This window comes from Chrysemys picta, chromosome 4 (assembly GCF_011386835.1).
Source record: "Chrysemys picta bellii isolate R12L10 chromosome 4, ASM1138683v2, whole genome shotgun sequence".
Lineage (NCBI taxonomy): Eukaryota > Metazoa > Chordata > Testudines > Emydidae > Chrysemys > Chrysemys picta.
The window spans coordinates 84,590,279-84,606,336 of NC_088794.1; the positions used below are offsets into that span (position 1 = coordinate 84,590,279).

The window sequence follows — 16,058 nt, forward strand, 5'->3', positions numbered from 1 at the left end:
ACCTCCGTTTCCAAACCTACAACTCTATCCCCTTTCTGTGCAGACTAGAAAGAAATTGCCTGTACTCCTGTGAGAGCATGTGTTAAAGCGTAGGTTGCTGTATTCTGTTTTGCTAGTCTCAAACAGGTAGCTACTCTAGGGGATGGATATAAGAATCAGAAGTTAAAGACGAAGAAGCGCTACTATTAAGTTTCTTCTCCAGTCCCCAGGAGCCAAGACAGGATTGTTCACTATTTGTTCAGTTTAATTTTAAACATCAACAGCAATTAGGCTCTCGCCACTTCCCATAGGTGACATTTCTGCAACCTAATAGATCTCTACAAGGAAGTTTTTATTGATACTCGGCAAAATTTACCCTTTCAAGAAATTTACCAGAAATATTAAATAAAATGCATATATTAGTCACATGTAAGCATCTCATAGCAAATCCCCTCTCTCACAAGCCAAGTGAAAAATGCTTATGGTAGACTACTTAGTTGGCATATACAAAGCATATCTGTGAACTGCACTTTCTGAACTTTCCTTCTCAAAGTGCTTTACAAACTGTCGTTACAGGCATGACTCACCACCTCTGAAATGGAGCTACCCCTGGGTTGAAACATAGCAGTTGTTTGACAGTGCACAGAAAGTCTACAAAACAGTTAAGATAGGAAGAGAAACATATTGTATCCAACTGAACTGCAGGAGAATGTAATTACTTGATATGAAATTTAACGAGGATATTGGGGTTAGCAACCTCTTAAAAGAGTTCTATGCGATTTTCAGCTGGCTCAGATGACCAAGACTTGTTTTGAATCTCATCCAAAATATTACACCTCCAATATTACAGTCCTTCAGAAGAGAAATCTAAACCTAACAAATAGGCTACATATCTTGGACACCCATTTCCCTTGGTGGTCTCCCATTTGTCTGACCACCCTAGCCCAATTTACACAATGCGATCACAGTACAGCTACATATGAATGCAGATGCACTTATAGAGCACAAAGGTCAGGTCTGTGTGTGTGTATATATTCATACATCTAGAGTTAACTCCTTGGCATGTGAATAAGGAGAGAGATGAAGCATGACAGAGTGCAAGTGACGATAGCTGGGAACCCAAGTATCAGCTGAGAAGGATAGAAGTGCTCACCTTTGCTCTGAGGAGGGTTTTGGCTCCTGTCCCTCAGGACGTTAATTTCGTAGACAGCACCATACTGTTCAAAGAGTTCTCTCAGATCCTTCTCACACCAGCTCCGTGGAACCTGCCCCACAAACATCTTGATGGCATCTAGGTCAGGTTGATCTGGGTGATCCAGTGTGCCATTCATTTTCTTTGAGCTGCACAGGACAGGGAGGAACTTCTGTTACATCATCACCAACAACCTGTCTAGATTAATCCTTCTCCCTAGGTACCAACTAATGTTGCAGCTCCAAACAGCCTGCTTATGATGCTGTGGAAAAAGGTCTCTCAACAGCAGTATTTTAAAAGGACTCCTGCACACTCCAAGCAAACTAAGAGAACGTTTAGATTTAGCCATCACTCTCACTATAGAGCTCTGAGCTTGGAGACTGTCTCTCCCCTCCTAGCTCCTACAGCAGGGATCGGCAACCTTTAGCACCGTGGTGGGCCGCACTGGTTTGTTTACCTGCCGCGTCTGCAGGTTCGGCCGATCACAGGCCAATGGGGGCTGCGGGAAGCGGCGCGGGCCGAGGGATGTGCTGGCCGCTGCGTGCCAAAGGTTGCTGATCCCTGCCATACAGTATAATCAGCCACCTGGATTTGGGACACCAAAGTCTTTTGTGTAAAAGACTGAAATGTCATTGCCCATCACTTTTGTGGAACTGGACACAAGGAAAAACTGGAGTGGGAAGGAGCCAAAAACCTGGTATTATTAGCAAACCTACTAACAAACTATAAAAATGATTGAGGAGCAAAATTTTTATTTAAAAACAGGTCCCTCTTAACCTAAGGAAAAGTGACTAGAATGAAGACACTAGAAGTTCCATAAGAGGTTCACATTACAGTAAGCTTCTCATGGGTCCAGAGAACTCTTAACAAAATTCTGGGGAAAAGACAAGGTCACGGTCGTGGCTGAAAATGAACACATTGGTCTTGTACACTATTTGGTCCCAGAGGATGATCAGGATTGATTTATCATTAATCTTGAAGTACCATCATTCTGAGAAAACTAACGGAATAGTACTGGGGGCCCAATTAGGGAGGAGAAATCATTTATCAGAATACTGTAAACAAGATTTTGAATATGGGGGTCTTCAACGGGCTTCTAGGTCATCTCTCAAACAGCACCCAGCAACTGATGATCCCACACAACAATCTGCATTGGCTCCTTATTGTTTAGCTAGTGCAAGATGAGTCTTACTATTAGTATCAAAGACCTTAAATAATACAGGGTCAGTTGCTTTGGGAGACTGCCTGAAATGATATCCTGCTACAGCAGTGGATATTAGCACGGTGAAACTGCTAACAATCCCTATGTATAATCTAGAAGGGTGAGGGGAGAGGGGCCAGTGACTATGGAATGATTCCCTCCTCCCTCCCTCGCCTTCCAGGCCAGTCTTCTTATTTTAGTTTTTTTTGTTGTCCTCTTTATTTATTGTACATTAAGGAAGATAGGTGTTTATCACCTTGGACTTATTTGTGGTCATGTTCTTCCACAGTGTTTATTAAGAAGTCTTTAAGCATAGGAATTTTTAAAAACAAAATTACCAGTCAAGTTCCATTAAATGTGGACTGGATATTTATTGTGTGTATTCTGGCATCTCTTTCAACTTGCCAGGTTCAGACACATAGGAAGACAACTGTTGCCATAAAGTGCTCCCACATTCTAAGAAGGGTTTGCACAAGGATGGGAAGCATAAGGCTCTTTACTGGGAAAAGGAAAGGGGGGTGACATAATGCCTTTCACGCCACCAGAACTCCCACTGCAAGGGATTAATGCCTTTCAAAGAATCCAGAAAACCCAACTCATTTTATTAAGGGGTGAACTACACAATGCTTGAATTCTGAGGGGGAGCAACTGATAGGTATACATTATCCTGTGGCAGTTGGTCCCAGCTCTGGTGTCACTCCCATGAGAAGCTCCAAGAGGGCAAAAACAACAAGGAGTACTTGTGGCACCTTAGAGACTAACAGCATGTCTCCTGGTAGCTAAATCCACATGGTCACCATATGACCTTAGAAACAGTTCAAAGATCATTCAATTCCTGTCTAAAAGAGGGCAGTCCAAAGCCATTCAGAAGGAAGGAATCTTAGTCTCCTAACACTGCACTTCAGCCACTGGTTTCAGAGCATCAGTACAGTGACTTCTCCTGGATTCTGTAAGGCGTGCCACCAAGTAAATCTAACCCAAAGGGGTTAACTGATTTAAGAGGGAATGAAAATGCGTTCTGAGCAGGAGAAAAATCAACTGTAAACAACTTCCAGGATTTCTTTTAGAATTCAGCTCTGAGACTCTCCTGCCCTTTCACCTTTTCCTCCAAGGGGAGTACATTAGATAGCAAAGAAACTTCCAAAGAGGCAATTCCAAGCTAAGAGCATTAGCAAAAAAGCAGATATGAAGATACAAAATACTTACACAGGACTGGCATTCAAGGAACAATGGTCCACCATCATCTCTGGGAGGAAATCCAACTTAAACGCAGCCATCACTTCTGTCTGTCACAAACCACTAACACTAAGACCACGTACTGTCTAACCCACAAACAAAACCTCCACTTCCTAAAGTCCTGCAGGTCTTAACACACCAAGCCACACAAAAAACACTCAAATCACAGAAACAGGAGCTCAGGGAGACCAGCAATAGACATCAGAGAAATAGGCTGGACTGGAAAAGGGACATGGAGTCGTAGATTAAAAGGGGGATGTGACCATGTGAAGAGAGGCTCAGCTCACTACACAATGAAAGTGCTGATGCATTGGGCTGTTTTGTGCAATTTTCCCTGGCGAAGCAGGACTGAGTGCTCTGTCAGATAAACAGAGTGTCAGATCAATGAAGATAGCAGTGGTTGACAGAGCAGAAGGAACACAAACTCTAACCTCACAGACCCCAACAAACTCTTCACCCCCAAAAATGCCAGCCCTAGGCCTTGAGGTCCACTAATAGATAGGTGCTGGAACAGAGTCTTGGTTCAGGACCAGAGTGTTGATACCTCACGGGGTCAACACAAATCAAGGTGTGGCTGCTATCTTTTGCCATAATGAGTTCTAGTAGCTTGCTGCTACAAGGAGGGTTGACCACTCAAAACCTTCTTATCTATGAAGGAGTGCCTGCTCTGACTACTCTCCCTCTATTATGGGCCAAAACACATGATGTCTCACACAATAAAAATAAATACTTTGCAAATACATACAGAGTACATGAAATGTGAGGGCAAGAACAGGAGAAAGTGTCTAGTGGTCATTGCAGGGAACAGAGACAACACTCTTGGATTCTATACTGACCAATGCTATGGATTCATTGAGTCATTTTGGTAAAGTCAGTTGATCATGGTGCACCAGTTTCCTTATAATTAAAAAAAAAGGACAATACATGCTGACCTACTGAGGTTAAGAAGTTTATATGTTTGTAATGCGCTTTGAGATCCTGGAGAGAAAGATGTTACAGATATGCACAGAACTACTACAAATAGGAAGAGGAGCTCAGCAGTGAACATACTAGGAAAACCAACCAATACTAACTTGAATGGAAACAACATGTAAAACCAAGTGTTCACCAATATTACACAAGAAATAGTTGCACTCCATTACTGTGTTAACAGCTGTCCCCCACCACCTTGCAAGAATCACATCCCACTCGCTACCTCTGTGAAATGATGAAAAAAGAACTGGTCTCAGATACATCAGTTTCTTAGTTTGGGAACTGCAGACTTCACATTACCTTACATTCAAACATCACCTCAGCTTAGAATCCTGCCAAAACTGCTCTCTAAAGTTTGCCCCACTTTTGGGACCAGGAAGCTCTGCAGAAAATAATGTGGTTACACAAGGGGAAGATGTAGTGGTGATTCTTTCCAAGGTTTATGTAGTTCTGTAGCATTGCATTGCAGACTCCAGGTCTTACCAGCCGAGGGATAGCAGAACACCATCATAACAAAATACTTCCATCCAGCCTTCCCAAGCAGTGCTGCCTGGCCTTACAGTTGAGTGCAGAATGGAGAGGAGCTGTTCTGGCAACAGATTCTCCTGGAAGATTGATTTTACAAGGGGTACTGAGATTACGGAGAACATTTCACAGGAGGAGTTTGATAATTATTATGGGTGACTCCTTCCATGCTTTCCTACTCTTCTTTCCCTAAAGAAAGGCTGGCTTCATTCTATTGAACATAAAACAGATAACAGTTTAAAGGCAAATTAGTTTGAAATCCCTTCATTGGCTCCCTAAAGATTTCCTTGTCAAGTTCAGATTTTTTTGGTCTTACCTTCCAAGCTTTACACAATTCTGCTTCTCCCTATGTGCCAGGTCTAACTCTCTTTACTCTCACTCACACCTTTCAATCCACCCAAATCTCCCTCCCTAGTATTCCTCTTCCACTCTCAAACCTGGTCTACACTATGAATTACATCAACCTAAGTTGATCTGCATCAACCTAGTTGTGCATGTATATACAGTACACCAAAATTTGTCTCTCACTGATGTAAGCACCCGGTTACAGCAAAACGGTAACAACTCCTCCCTGAGCAACACAGAACCATGGTCAACCTACTTAGGTCAATGCAAGACAAGTGTAGACACTACATTACTTGTGTCAACACTAACAGTCCAGCAGCAACTATCTCACAATGTCCCTGTGACAGGGACCACTCAGGTCACAAATTTGATCTCCACTGCCCAGCGGTCACAGAGACCAGAAGATTGCCCCACCACCAACCTTTAAAACCCCTCGTTTTTGAAATGCCTTTTCCTGATTGCCCACCTTGGTGAGCACACCTACCGGCTCACCTTTGTTGTGTGTATCCGATCATGTCAGCTCCGTGCACACACAGAGCTAATACATATGCTCCTGCCTGGAGCAGGCAAAAAGTCATGGATATCCTCATTCTGTGGGGGAAAAGAGGCTGTGCAAGGACAGCTATGGAACAGCCACAGAAATATCAACATCTACTTGCATATTGCACATGGGATGCTGAAACTCGGGCATTACAGGGATGAGCAACAGTGCTGCATGAAAGCAAAAGAACTTCACCTGGCATGCCAGAATGTAAGGGAGGGCAACAAGAAATCTGCTGCTGCTCCATAGATCTGCCACGTCTGCAACGAACAGCATGTCATAATTGGAAGTGATCCCACCAGCACCCCACTTTCCACTCTGGACACTTCTCAGGAACCCGAAGGAGAGACCCCCAGACAGCAAGGTGAGTGAGGAGGCGCTGTGCGGAACTCAAACCATGCCACAAGCTGTCTGAAACTCTGCCAGAGACAAGCCAGTTTTGTCAGATTAACGTAGATGAGCCTGCTGATGAAGGGGAAGGGAGCTCGGGTAAGTGTGTACATGCATTATTCCTGATAATCATTTTTTCCTTTTTCGGTGCCTGAAACCTCACCTCTCCTGCCCTTCTTCCCCATTTAAAAATTGCACCCATCCCATATTCATGGTTAGAGAACAAAGGCATTGATTTCTGATTGCTTACTTTAATGGTATAATGTTATAAAATAAAATATTAAGAGAATAAATTAAAAAAAGCAGTATGACAGTCCAATTATACCATCCATATCGGATCAGTGTCTGGTGATCGGGTAGAGGTAGAACAGACAGAGGTAGAGTTGCATCCGCTTTTAAATTCTTTGGTTTCTGGGGCTAGGCAGAGGGAGCCATGCAAAGCACTTTGTTTATCTGAATAGGGATGTTCCTTTTATCCTCTTGAGCGATCTCAATGGAAATTTCATGGAGATACTCTGCAATCCTCTCCTGAATTTCTAGGTGTGGCAGCCTTGTTTCTCCCCTTGTGATATGAAACTTTCCTTTGCCACTCTGCAATGAGTTTGGCTGGCACCACTGCAGTAAACAGGCTAGTAGGATTAGGGCCCAGGTGGCTTTAGGATGCCAGTTCACTGTGCCTTTGTCACCCTCAGGAATTGGATATCAGCCAAAATCACCACTGCCTGTGAAAATATTGCCTATATATGGAGATATACCTGTCTCATAATACTTGAAGGGACCCTGAAAGGTCATCGAGTCCAGCCCCCTGCCTTCACTAGCAGGACCAAGTACAGATTTTTTGCCCCAGATCCTTAAGTGGCCCCCTCAAGGACTGAACTCACAACCCTGGGTTTAGCAGGCCAATGCTCAAACCACTGAGCTATCCCTCCCCCCTGAGCCAATATTGCCAATATTCACTGCACTTTTCCTATACCTATACCCAGGGGTCCCCAGGGTTTAAAGCTTCCATGGAGCAGAATTCACTCCTGCTCCACACTAGGGTAGGCCATATTCACCATAGTTTGAATTCCAAAGCTAAAGTGACAATTAGCGTTTCTTATTAAAGGTATTTATGGGAATAATGTAATGGAGTTTTGAATCTTTCCCTTTCCATTGTGACTGTAAATCAAATGGTGTGTCTGTCTGCTTTAATCACCCCTCCAGGCCTGCTGAATGTCTGACAGAGATCAGGAAGAGAAAGAAGAGGTGTAGGGAGGATATGTTCTGCAAGATCCTCCAACCCTCTATGGCCTTGGACCATAAACACAGGCCATCGAGGGGCCACAGGACTATGACTATAGGGAAGGGCCAAGAATAGAGAGAGCAGTTGCTGCAGCAGAGGGCAAGCATGAGCATCAAGAAATGCACCAGGGCATCATGGGTTTGCTCAGGCAACGAATTCAGATGCTGTAGAGCAGTATCGACACAAACATTCCAATCCTTGGAAAACTCCATGGTCAGTGCACCCTACACTCCCCAACACAACAAGTGGCAGCATGATGTACATCCTTACCCCTACCAAGCCACATCAAGAGAAAACAAGAACCAGAGCAACACATATACTGACATGCAAAAACCACAGGATCAGCCACAACTTACTACACTGTAATAAGTTTTACATACATGAATATGAATGTTCACTGTTTACTTCCATTTATACTTTAGGTTTTAAAGTATGGTTAAGCCCCTTCGTTTTCAGTTTAAACAGATCTTTACCGAAAAGTTCCCAGGTTTTACAAAAAGTGTTATTCAGTTTTTTCCTGATTTTCATCCTACTTTTGTAGGATTCAAATATATAAAAAAAAATAACTTGTTTCATTAGGAAAATACAATACATTGCATGAGACATATGGATTACAAGAATACATTAGTCTGTGCGTATATGCAAAGCTGCCTGTTGAAGTAAGGCCATTATTAATCTAGAAGATACACACAATAAACAAACAGGCATGTACGCAAGCTCTGAAGTGCGTATACATCTGAACGTACTGATGAATTTCACGCCTACCATGTACACATTTCAAGCTGCTGGCAGATAACTGTTTAAAGATTTGACACACTAAAATGGGAAGAAAATGAAAATCTGTATCAGAATATGTTTCTGAACACAAGTATTCAAAAGTTTTAAAAAAACAAAAGCAGGAGAAAAGGATGAAGTTGAGTGTATGCGTTGCAAATGGTGTGGCCGAATTATTAAATGTAAATATTTATAGACTAATAGTTCTAAGTCTACAACCAGGGCTTTGGAGCTGTGCTCCAGCTCTGTTCCAGCTCCAGGCAAAAACCTGCAGCTCCACTGCTCTGAACTCCAGCTCCACGCTCCGTTACAAAGCCCTGTCTACAACAGTAAACTGTTTATTGAAATGAAAAGTTTTACTTGGGAATTAGAGATATATTTTCTTAAACTCAGAGGTGGCATTGTGTTTTGAGTTCTGTTTTAGTTTTGCAGCAAACCACATTGATGAACGGAATTCTAAGCATTAATCTACTGAATACCTTTTCCTCTTGGTCTTTCCGTCCACCAAAATAAATCCCGATATTTACCCAGAAAAAATATTAATAGTTTTTTGCATTGATTTTCACCTGTTTTTGTTGTTGTGGTTATACACACTGATAAAGTCCCAGGAAAAATTAAATAAAATAAAAACTGAATACAAAGGGCCCTAAGTATGGTTTACCCTGTTACAGTGTTGCTAAACGGTTTTTATCTTGTATGTTTGTTTGCACTTTAATTTTGTTGCCCTTTTCTTTGAACAAAATAAAATTGTATTTTTGGAAACTCAAACTATCTTTGTTAGTTTACACCACACATTGCAAAATTCACAGCAGAAGGCAATAACCCACCCATATTCAATCACTGTATACACGAGACACACTATTTCATAGAAGCATCAGACAACACTACTGTGGTTGACTGTTAAAAATGGCCTTTTCAGGCCTCCCTCAACCATATAGCTCCACAGTTGGCTCTTCTAATACACCTTGTGTCTGGCTGTTCAAATTCAGCAGACAGTCCACTTTGCTGCTCCACCCTGGCGGTAGCTTTTCCCCCTTCACAGATATTATGCAGTACACAACATGCAGCTATAATGATGGGTATGTTTGCCTCACTGAGATCCAATATAATGAGTAAACAGTGCCAGCAACTCCTCAATCTACCAAAAGCAAAAAATCTACCAAAATCTCTCTTTGGTGCTGTCAAGGTGGCCAATGCATGGCTTCATGAATTAGAGGAGCAAGGCATAGGCTTGGTCTCTCCGAATTACTACTGGCATTTTAACATTGCCAATGGTAATGTGCCAGTCAGAGAAAAATGTCCCTGCCTACAGCTTTCTGAAAAGACCTGCATCCTTAAAGATGTGAGCATCATCCACCTTCCCTGACCAGCCCAGATTGATATCAGCAAAGCTTCTCCAGTGAGCCACTAGCATTTGCATAACTATAGAAAAGTATCACTTTCCATTGATGTACTCAGTGGCAGGGTTAGGTGGTGCCAGAACAGAAATATGTGGGCTATCGCTTCACCACAGTTCAAAAAGCCCACTGCTGCAAATCCATCCCCTACTTCCTGCACCTGAGAGTCATAGTCTTACGCAGCAGATGACACTTAATGGACTTACAGACTTGTATGACAATGGCTTTGGCTTTCCAACTCCACACTGATTGCCCACTAACCAATAGCGATCCAGAACTGCAAGCTCCAGAGTGTGATCACCACTTGTGTCTCCACTGTCAACAAAGCCTTCATTTTGGTGTCCCTTCACTGGAGGTGTGGGCAAGCTTGGCACATATATCCAGAATATGGCCTTTGTCATCCAAAAGTCTGCAGCCACTCATCATCCCAAACCTGCATTATGATGTGATTTCACCAATCTGGGCCTGAGAAACAAGCTTTGAAATGGCTATCGACTGTGTGGAGCTGCTCCATGAATGTCAGCAGCAACCTTGCATCTTCTTTTACTGTGTCCATCAGCACCCAGTTATCGTGCTTGAACATCTCTGCATCTTCCTCCTCACACTCCCAGTTGTAGTAGTACTCATTCAAGTTTTGCAAATACAGGAGAACTGTGAGCCCTGTATTAGCAACATTCATGAGAATTGTGCTGAGCTGTCATGGTGTATGACATCTCAGAAGAGACTTTTTCCCAGGACAGCTGTGATTGTAACAACGCTACAAACTGCCCCAGTTGGCTCTTCACATAGAGTCCCTCTTCTCAACTCCACGACCAGACACACCAATCCCTTCCCTGCAGGTGCTTTGGTCAGCCCACTTAACAGGCTACCTCCACTCATCTCATATAGCCAGTCAGTTGTACCGAACAAACACTAATTTATTTGTAAAGTGCCAAACTTTTAAAGTAATTTAAAACTTAATGTTCGTGAAAGGTATCAAAACCATGGAGATTAGATTTCTGTTTATGAATTTGCTTGAGGGCATTCTGTGCCAAAAAAAATTAAAATTCTGCGAACAATATTTTAAAATTCTGCAAATTTTATTTGTCAAATAAATGCGAAGCCTCCAGTATGGCACCCAACCCTGACACAGCGCAAGGACCCAGCCTGCCCCAGAAACACCCCTGGGCCCTGCCCCTCTGTGTGGGCAGGCAGGCTCAGCAAGGCAGGATCCAAGTGTGGAGGGGCTTAATGTGGGGGGATCCAGGTGTGGGTTGAGAGGGTTCTGTGTGGGGGCAATTTGGATGTGGGTGGCTCAGTGGGGGATCTGGGTGAGGGGGGGATCTGGATGCACAGGGGCTTGTTGGGGGAGGTCCAAGTGAAGGTGGTTGGGGCACAGCAACAGGGAGTGGGCTAATGCGGGGGTTGAGCTCGGCAGAAGAGTCTGGGTGTGGAGGCCTCAGTGGGGGGGTCCAGATGCTGTGGGAGTGGAGCTCAGTGAGGTGGGAATCTGGGTGTGGGGGGCTTGCCGGGGTGGTCCAGGTGTAGGGGGCGTGGAACTCATTGGGGGGTTCTGAGTGCGGGTGTGTGTGAGAGGCTCGGCGGGAGAGTCTGGGTATGATGGGGTCTGGCAGATAGGTGAGCAGCTCCCTATACAGGGATTCCTCCCCCTGCAGCTGAGGAGCACTGGGTGCAGGAGAGTTTGCAGAGTTTCCTGCAGCCAGGGGAGAAATCTGGGGGTGGGTCTGACCCGGCCCTGGATGCCATGTAGGGGAAGAGGAAGTCCCATCCTCCTCAGCCCAGCTGGGACTAGCAGCTGAGCCCTGCGCAGGGTAGGAGCCACCAGCCGGGTCTTCCCCTGTCCCGCCTCCTGCCCACAGCGATTTACCTCTCTGCCGGCTGCCCTGGGCACCCAAAACACACTGCTGGGGAGGGTAGCATGACCGCTGTTATGGCTTCCCTTTGCTTCCCCGTCAGAAAGTCAGTTTTCTGTGGGGAAGAAATCTGCAGGTGACATAAATTCTGCGCATGTGCAGTGGCGCAGAACTCCCCCAGAAGTATGAATTGTTACTGCACAGATTAGGGTGACCATATTTCCCAAAGGAAAAATGGGACACCGCAGCTAGTCTGACACCCCCCTTCCTCTCCTCGTGCAGGGGTGGCCCGAGCTGCTCGCCCAAGGCTCCCCCACTCTTGCCGGGCTGGCATTGCTGCTCATCCAAGCCCTGCCTCCCCACCCTGTGAAGCTGGGCTGGCGTTGCCACCCAAGTTCCTCCGCACCCCATATAACTGCATTTGTCCCGTTTGCTCTTTCCAAATGATCAAGTTAGCAAGACCAAGCGGGGCAAATGCACACTTATGCCAAAAAAGTCAGGACAGCTGGGACAGGGCTTAAAAAAGGGACTGTCCTGGCCAAAATGGGACATAAGGTCACCCTAGCACAGACAGTACCAATACACATTTCCTCCTCCTCTAGCGTGCCTCACATCTGCTCTAGATGGTTCCCTGCTGAGATTGCCGACAAGTGGAACAACTAGTGTCAAATGGGGGTAGTGCTTTTATGTGAAAGCTTATCTGCTAGGAAATGGACTAAATCACCAATTCACTATATACAGGCCAAACAGCTATCAAGACCCAATTTGCCAGTGACCTAAATGTCACTCCTAATAACATGAGCCATTCAGTCTCAACCCCTCCATCCTAGAAAGATGAGGTTCATAGATTTCAGAGAATGATCTCAAAACAAACTGTTTGCAATCCCTCTTCAGGCATACACACTCCCCTCCTCCCCACCTTCGGAAAAGCAGCCAAAGGGAGCGTGCAGGAGGTGTACTCAATCACCACCAGCTGGGGTTGCAGGTGCTAGAAAATTCTACAACTCAATGGACCCCAGGCTCTAGACACAATGAACTGTTTCTCTAGTAAAAAGCAGCTGCAAGACTTTACCCGAATGTTTGCATGTTGCACAGATTGCAGTTATTAAAGCAGCCTTAGGCTGCCAGCCCAGCACCTGACCTGCTACAGCTGTGTTTTCTATTTAAGTGACTGAAATGACAAAGGTTTACATTGATACAAAAAAAAAAAAAAAAATCACGTGGATGGAGTGAGGAAGTGTCCCTGGCAGATCTGAAGCATCTGCCCATCTATTGTCACACTATTTCCTTACTGCACAACTACTAAAAAAGTAAACTCAGAAACTGTTACTCTGAGAATTCCTTCAGTTTCTCTCAAAGCTCAAGTTCGGGAGGATTCAAATCTCCTTCCATTGCTCTTTGGCTATATCACCATCATCATTTCCAGCACCCATAGCCCCTCAGTCTTTTTCTAGATGAGGGCAGAAGCTACAAAAATGTTCTCTTGGCACTGCACTCCCCAACAGTATCACTTAGAGAGTGAAACAGTCAATAAGAGCAACTGAGGAAGAAACCAGAGAAATAATTCCCAAGAGCAGCTAGCTCCTCTCCATCTTGCAGACTCTGTTTTCTAGAAGGGCATTTGGACAGAAATCAAAGCGGCAATTATTCACTGTACCAGGTCTGTGCATAGCATAAGACACAACTTAAAACTTTTATGAGATAGAGGGTACTAACAAGAGATAACAGCCATCCTGGTTAGCAACGTTTTAATTTAAATCTTCACACCAAATTAAGAAAATCAGAAGAATAAAAACAGAGATGCTACAAAACACTGCAGAAGCTCAACAGAAAAATTTTAAATGTAAAGGTGAAATCTTTGTTAAAACTTCTGTATATATCCCATTACTGGAATGCATGGGAACTATCCAACTTCTCTTTTGAGTCTAATCGTTTTCCACCAGTACCTGTTCTCCTGGCGATAAATTAAACACTTAACATATTTCTGTGAACCTTACTAATGGCTCTAATATGAGAGGTACCTGGATCATTTTGATCCTTTCCCAGTAAAGGTCTCTTCCTTTTGATAGCTTTAGAGGTTTTATTTTGGTTACTTAAGGTAAAGATATATTGAAATATTATATACATTGAGATATATATTACGAAAAAGTCAAATATAAAAGTTACTGGCCCTGAAAACAGCCACCTAAATTTGCCATAAATGTTCCAGTCTGTCCCAGATTGATACATTTAATTTCTCTATTTTATCTGGCACATTTATTTACACCTCACTGACCTAAATAGGGGTGGGGAAAGCCTGTGTTGTCAGCCAATTCCTTTTGTTACCTCTTTGTCAGATAGTTAAGGAGGGCATTTAGCACAGAGGAATACAGAAACAGCTTTAGTATATCCAGCATAGATGAGTCTTGTATAATGGGATATCATACATATTAGATACACAAAATACAGCATAAACCTTGCTGAAAATGACAGTAAGATGACAACAACAGAGAGACGTAAAACTGGGAGTTAAGGGGATGATTAGACACCACATAGGTTTGCTAGGGTAATTCATTGCGTCAAATCTTACAGGAATAATAATCACGTTTATCCTTTTCAGGGAGACACTGAAATGATGAAGAAACATTGCTATATGAATTCAAGGACAGCTGCATTTAGAGCTGAGACTTATTTATCTATAGCTTTCACATTTCTCCCTGCCTTTGATTCACACCTACAGACAAACAAATTAAGGTTAGTATGCCAAAGAAACTGGGTTTGTGTCCTTTTTTGCTTCTTAACGATAGAGAAAGACGACGTGAAAGAAGTTAAAAAAAAACAAAAAACCCAATAATTATATACATATTACAATTTCAGGTCCTACCTAAGATGAAAGACTATATGCCAAGTATGCAACCAGGAATTCCAGCACAAAATTCCCATTGGTGTTACCACTAGTCAGAATCCTAGTGTAGACAAGGCTCTGGCAACTTTCAGTATTTTTACCACTGTATTAGTTAAACCTGCTGAAGAGTAAAACGGAAGTTATGCTACCCAAAAAGAGAAAATAATACAAATTATGAAATTTTGCAATAGAATCTGAAACTAGGGCAAGAACTGGGCGTTAGAAAGGATTTGAAAATGAGGAGGACACCTGGCACACACAAAAGGAGAAGGAAGCAGTCAAAAAGTGGTACGGTGGCAACAAAGGCAGCAAACATGACAGAGAGCAGGGGACAAGGTAGGAAGTGATGGTAGAGGTGATAGAAGCATGGATAGAGCCTTAAAAGTGAGAACAGAGTCTGAACTTACTGTGGAAAGAGATGGAGCTGGTGAAAGTGTTGGCAGTTCAAGCACAGGAGGAGATAAAGATTGTTATTTTAGCTACTGAATGTTGGATAGTGATACAGCTAGAGGGGATTTGTGTTAACTTTGAAGCTTGCAGACTCACTCCGAATGCTTCAAGAGAAGAGAATCATAGAGAGGCAATGTTCGGCAAGCTCTCTCACACTTGTACTGTTTTACTCCACATAATGTACCCCTGGATCCTGCCTGAGTCCAGAAAAATGATGCTTCTTAGAATCCAATGGAGGCACTGCTAATTCTCAGGGTTCACTACTTCCTAGTATTTCATCTGAATGAAGCTCTGTGTTGATAGGAAACAAACAGGAAAGGACACCTGAATTCCTTAGATAATCCAGTGCAATAATGCAGGCCCCTCCACCGCCACTCTTTTCTAGGCACAGAACACAAGCTACAGGCCCAGAAACCTAGCATCAGAATGGGCCTGCAGTGTACTGCAGTGTACTGCCTTTTATCCCTGTTAAAGGAACCTGCAGTTCTTAATTCAACTACAAAGGTAGGACGAAAGCAAACATTCAACAGTCTTGATAATTTCTGGATAAACAATTTCAGGACCAGAACCTATACCACATTTTATAATTTTTGTCTCCTGTTAGAACACAGCTAAGAAACTAGTCTTTAGCCTAGTACCAAGAGACCTATAGTCCAAGCCAAAATTCCGGCAGAGTACTACCCTGTATAAAGTAATTATATTTACACATAAAGCGGTCTCCATTCTAGTTTACTTGACTGAAAGAAGCCTAGACCAGCGGTTCTCAATCAGGGGTCTGGAGCCTCCTGGGGGGCCCCGAGCAGATTTTAGGGGGTCTGCCAAAATAAACCAGCGAGGGGCCCATGTGAGACTCACCGGGGCCCAGGGCAGAAAGCGAAAGCCCGAGCCCCACCACTTGGGGCTGAAGTTGAAGCCTGAGCAACTTAGCTTTGCGCGGCCTCCTGTGGCATGGGACCCCCCTAATGCTGGCCCTGGCTTTTAATCTACTGGATATGCAGAAAAACAGTTATGGCACAAGTGGGCCGTGGAACTTTTAT

General features: G+C 43.7%; 1 protein-coding gene across 24 annotated transcripts in view; it reads right to left on the minus strand.

Moving 5' to 3' along the window:
• Positions 1–16,058, minus strand: part of CELF1 (CUGBP Elav-like family member 1) — a 104,170-nt gene that overhangs the window by 44,534 nt on the left and 43,578 nt on the right. For all 24 annotated transcript variants that reach the window (XM_065595281.1, XM_065595279.1, XM_065595277.1 and 21 more), the window contains one exon: positions 1,133–1,320. In XM_065595281.1, the coding sequence (XP_065451353.1) occupies positions 1,133–1,320 (188 nt within the window). The remainder of the gene's footprint in view (positions 1–1,132; positions 1,321–16,058) is intronic.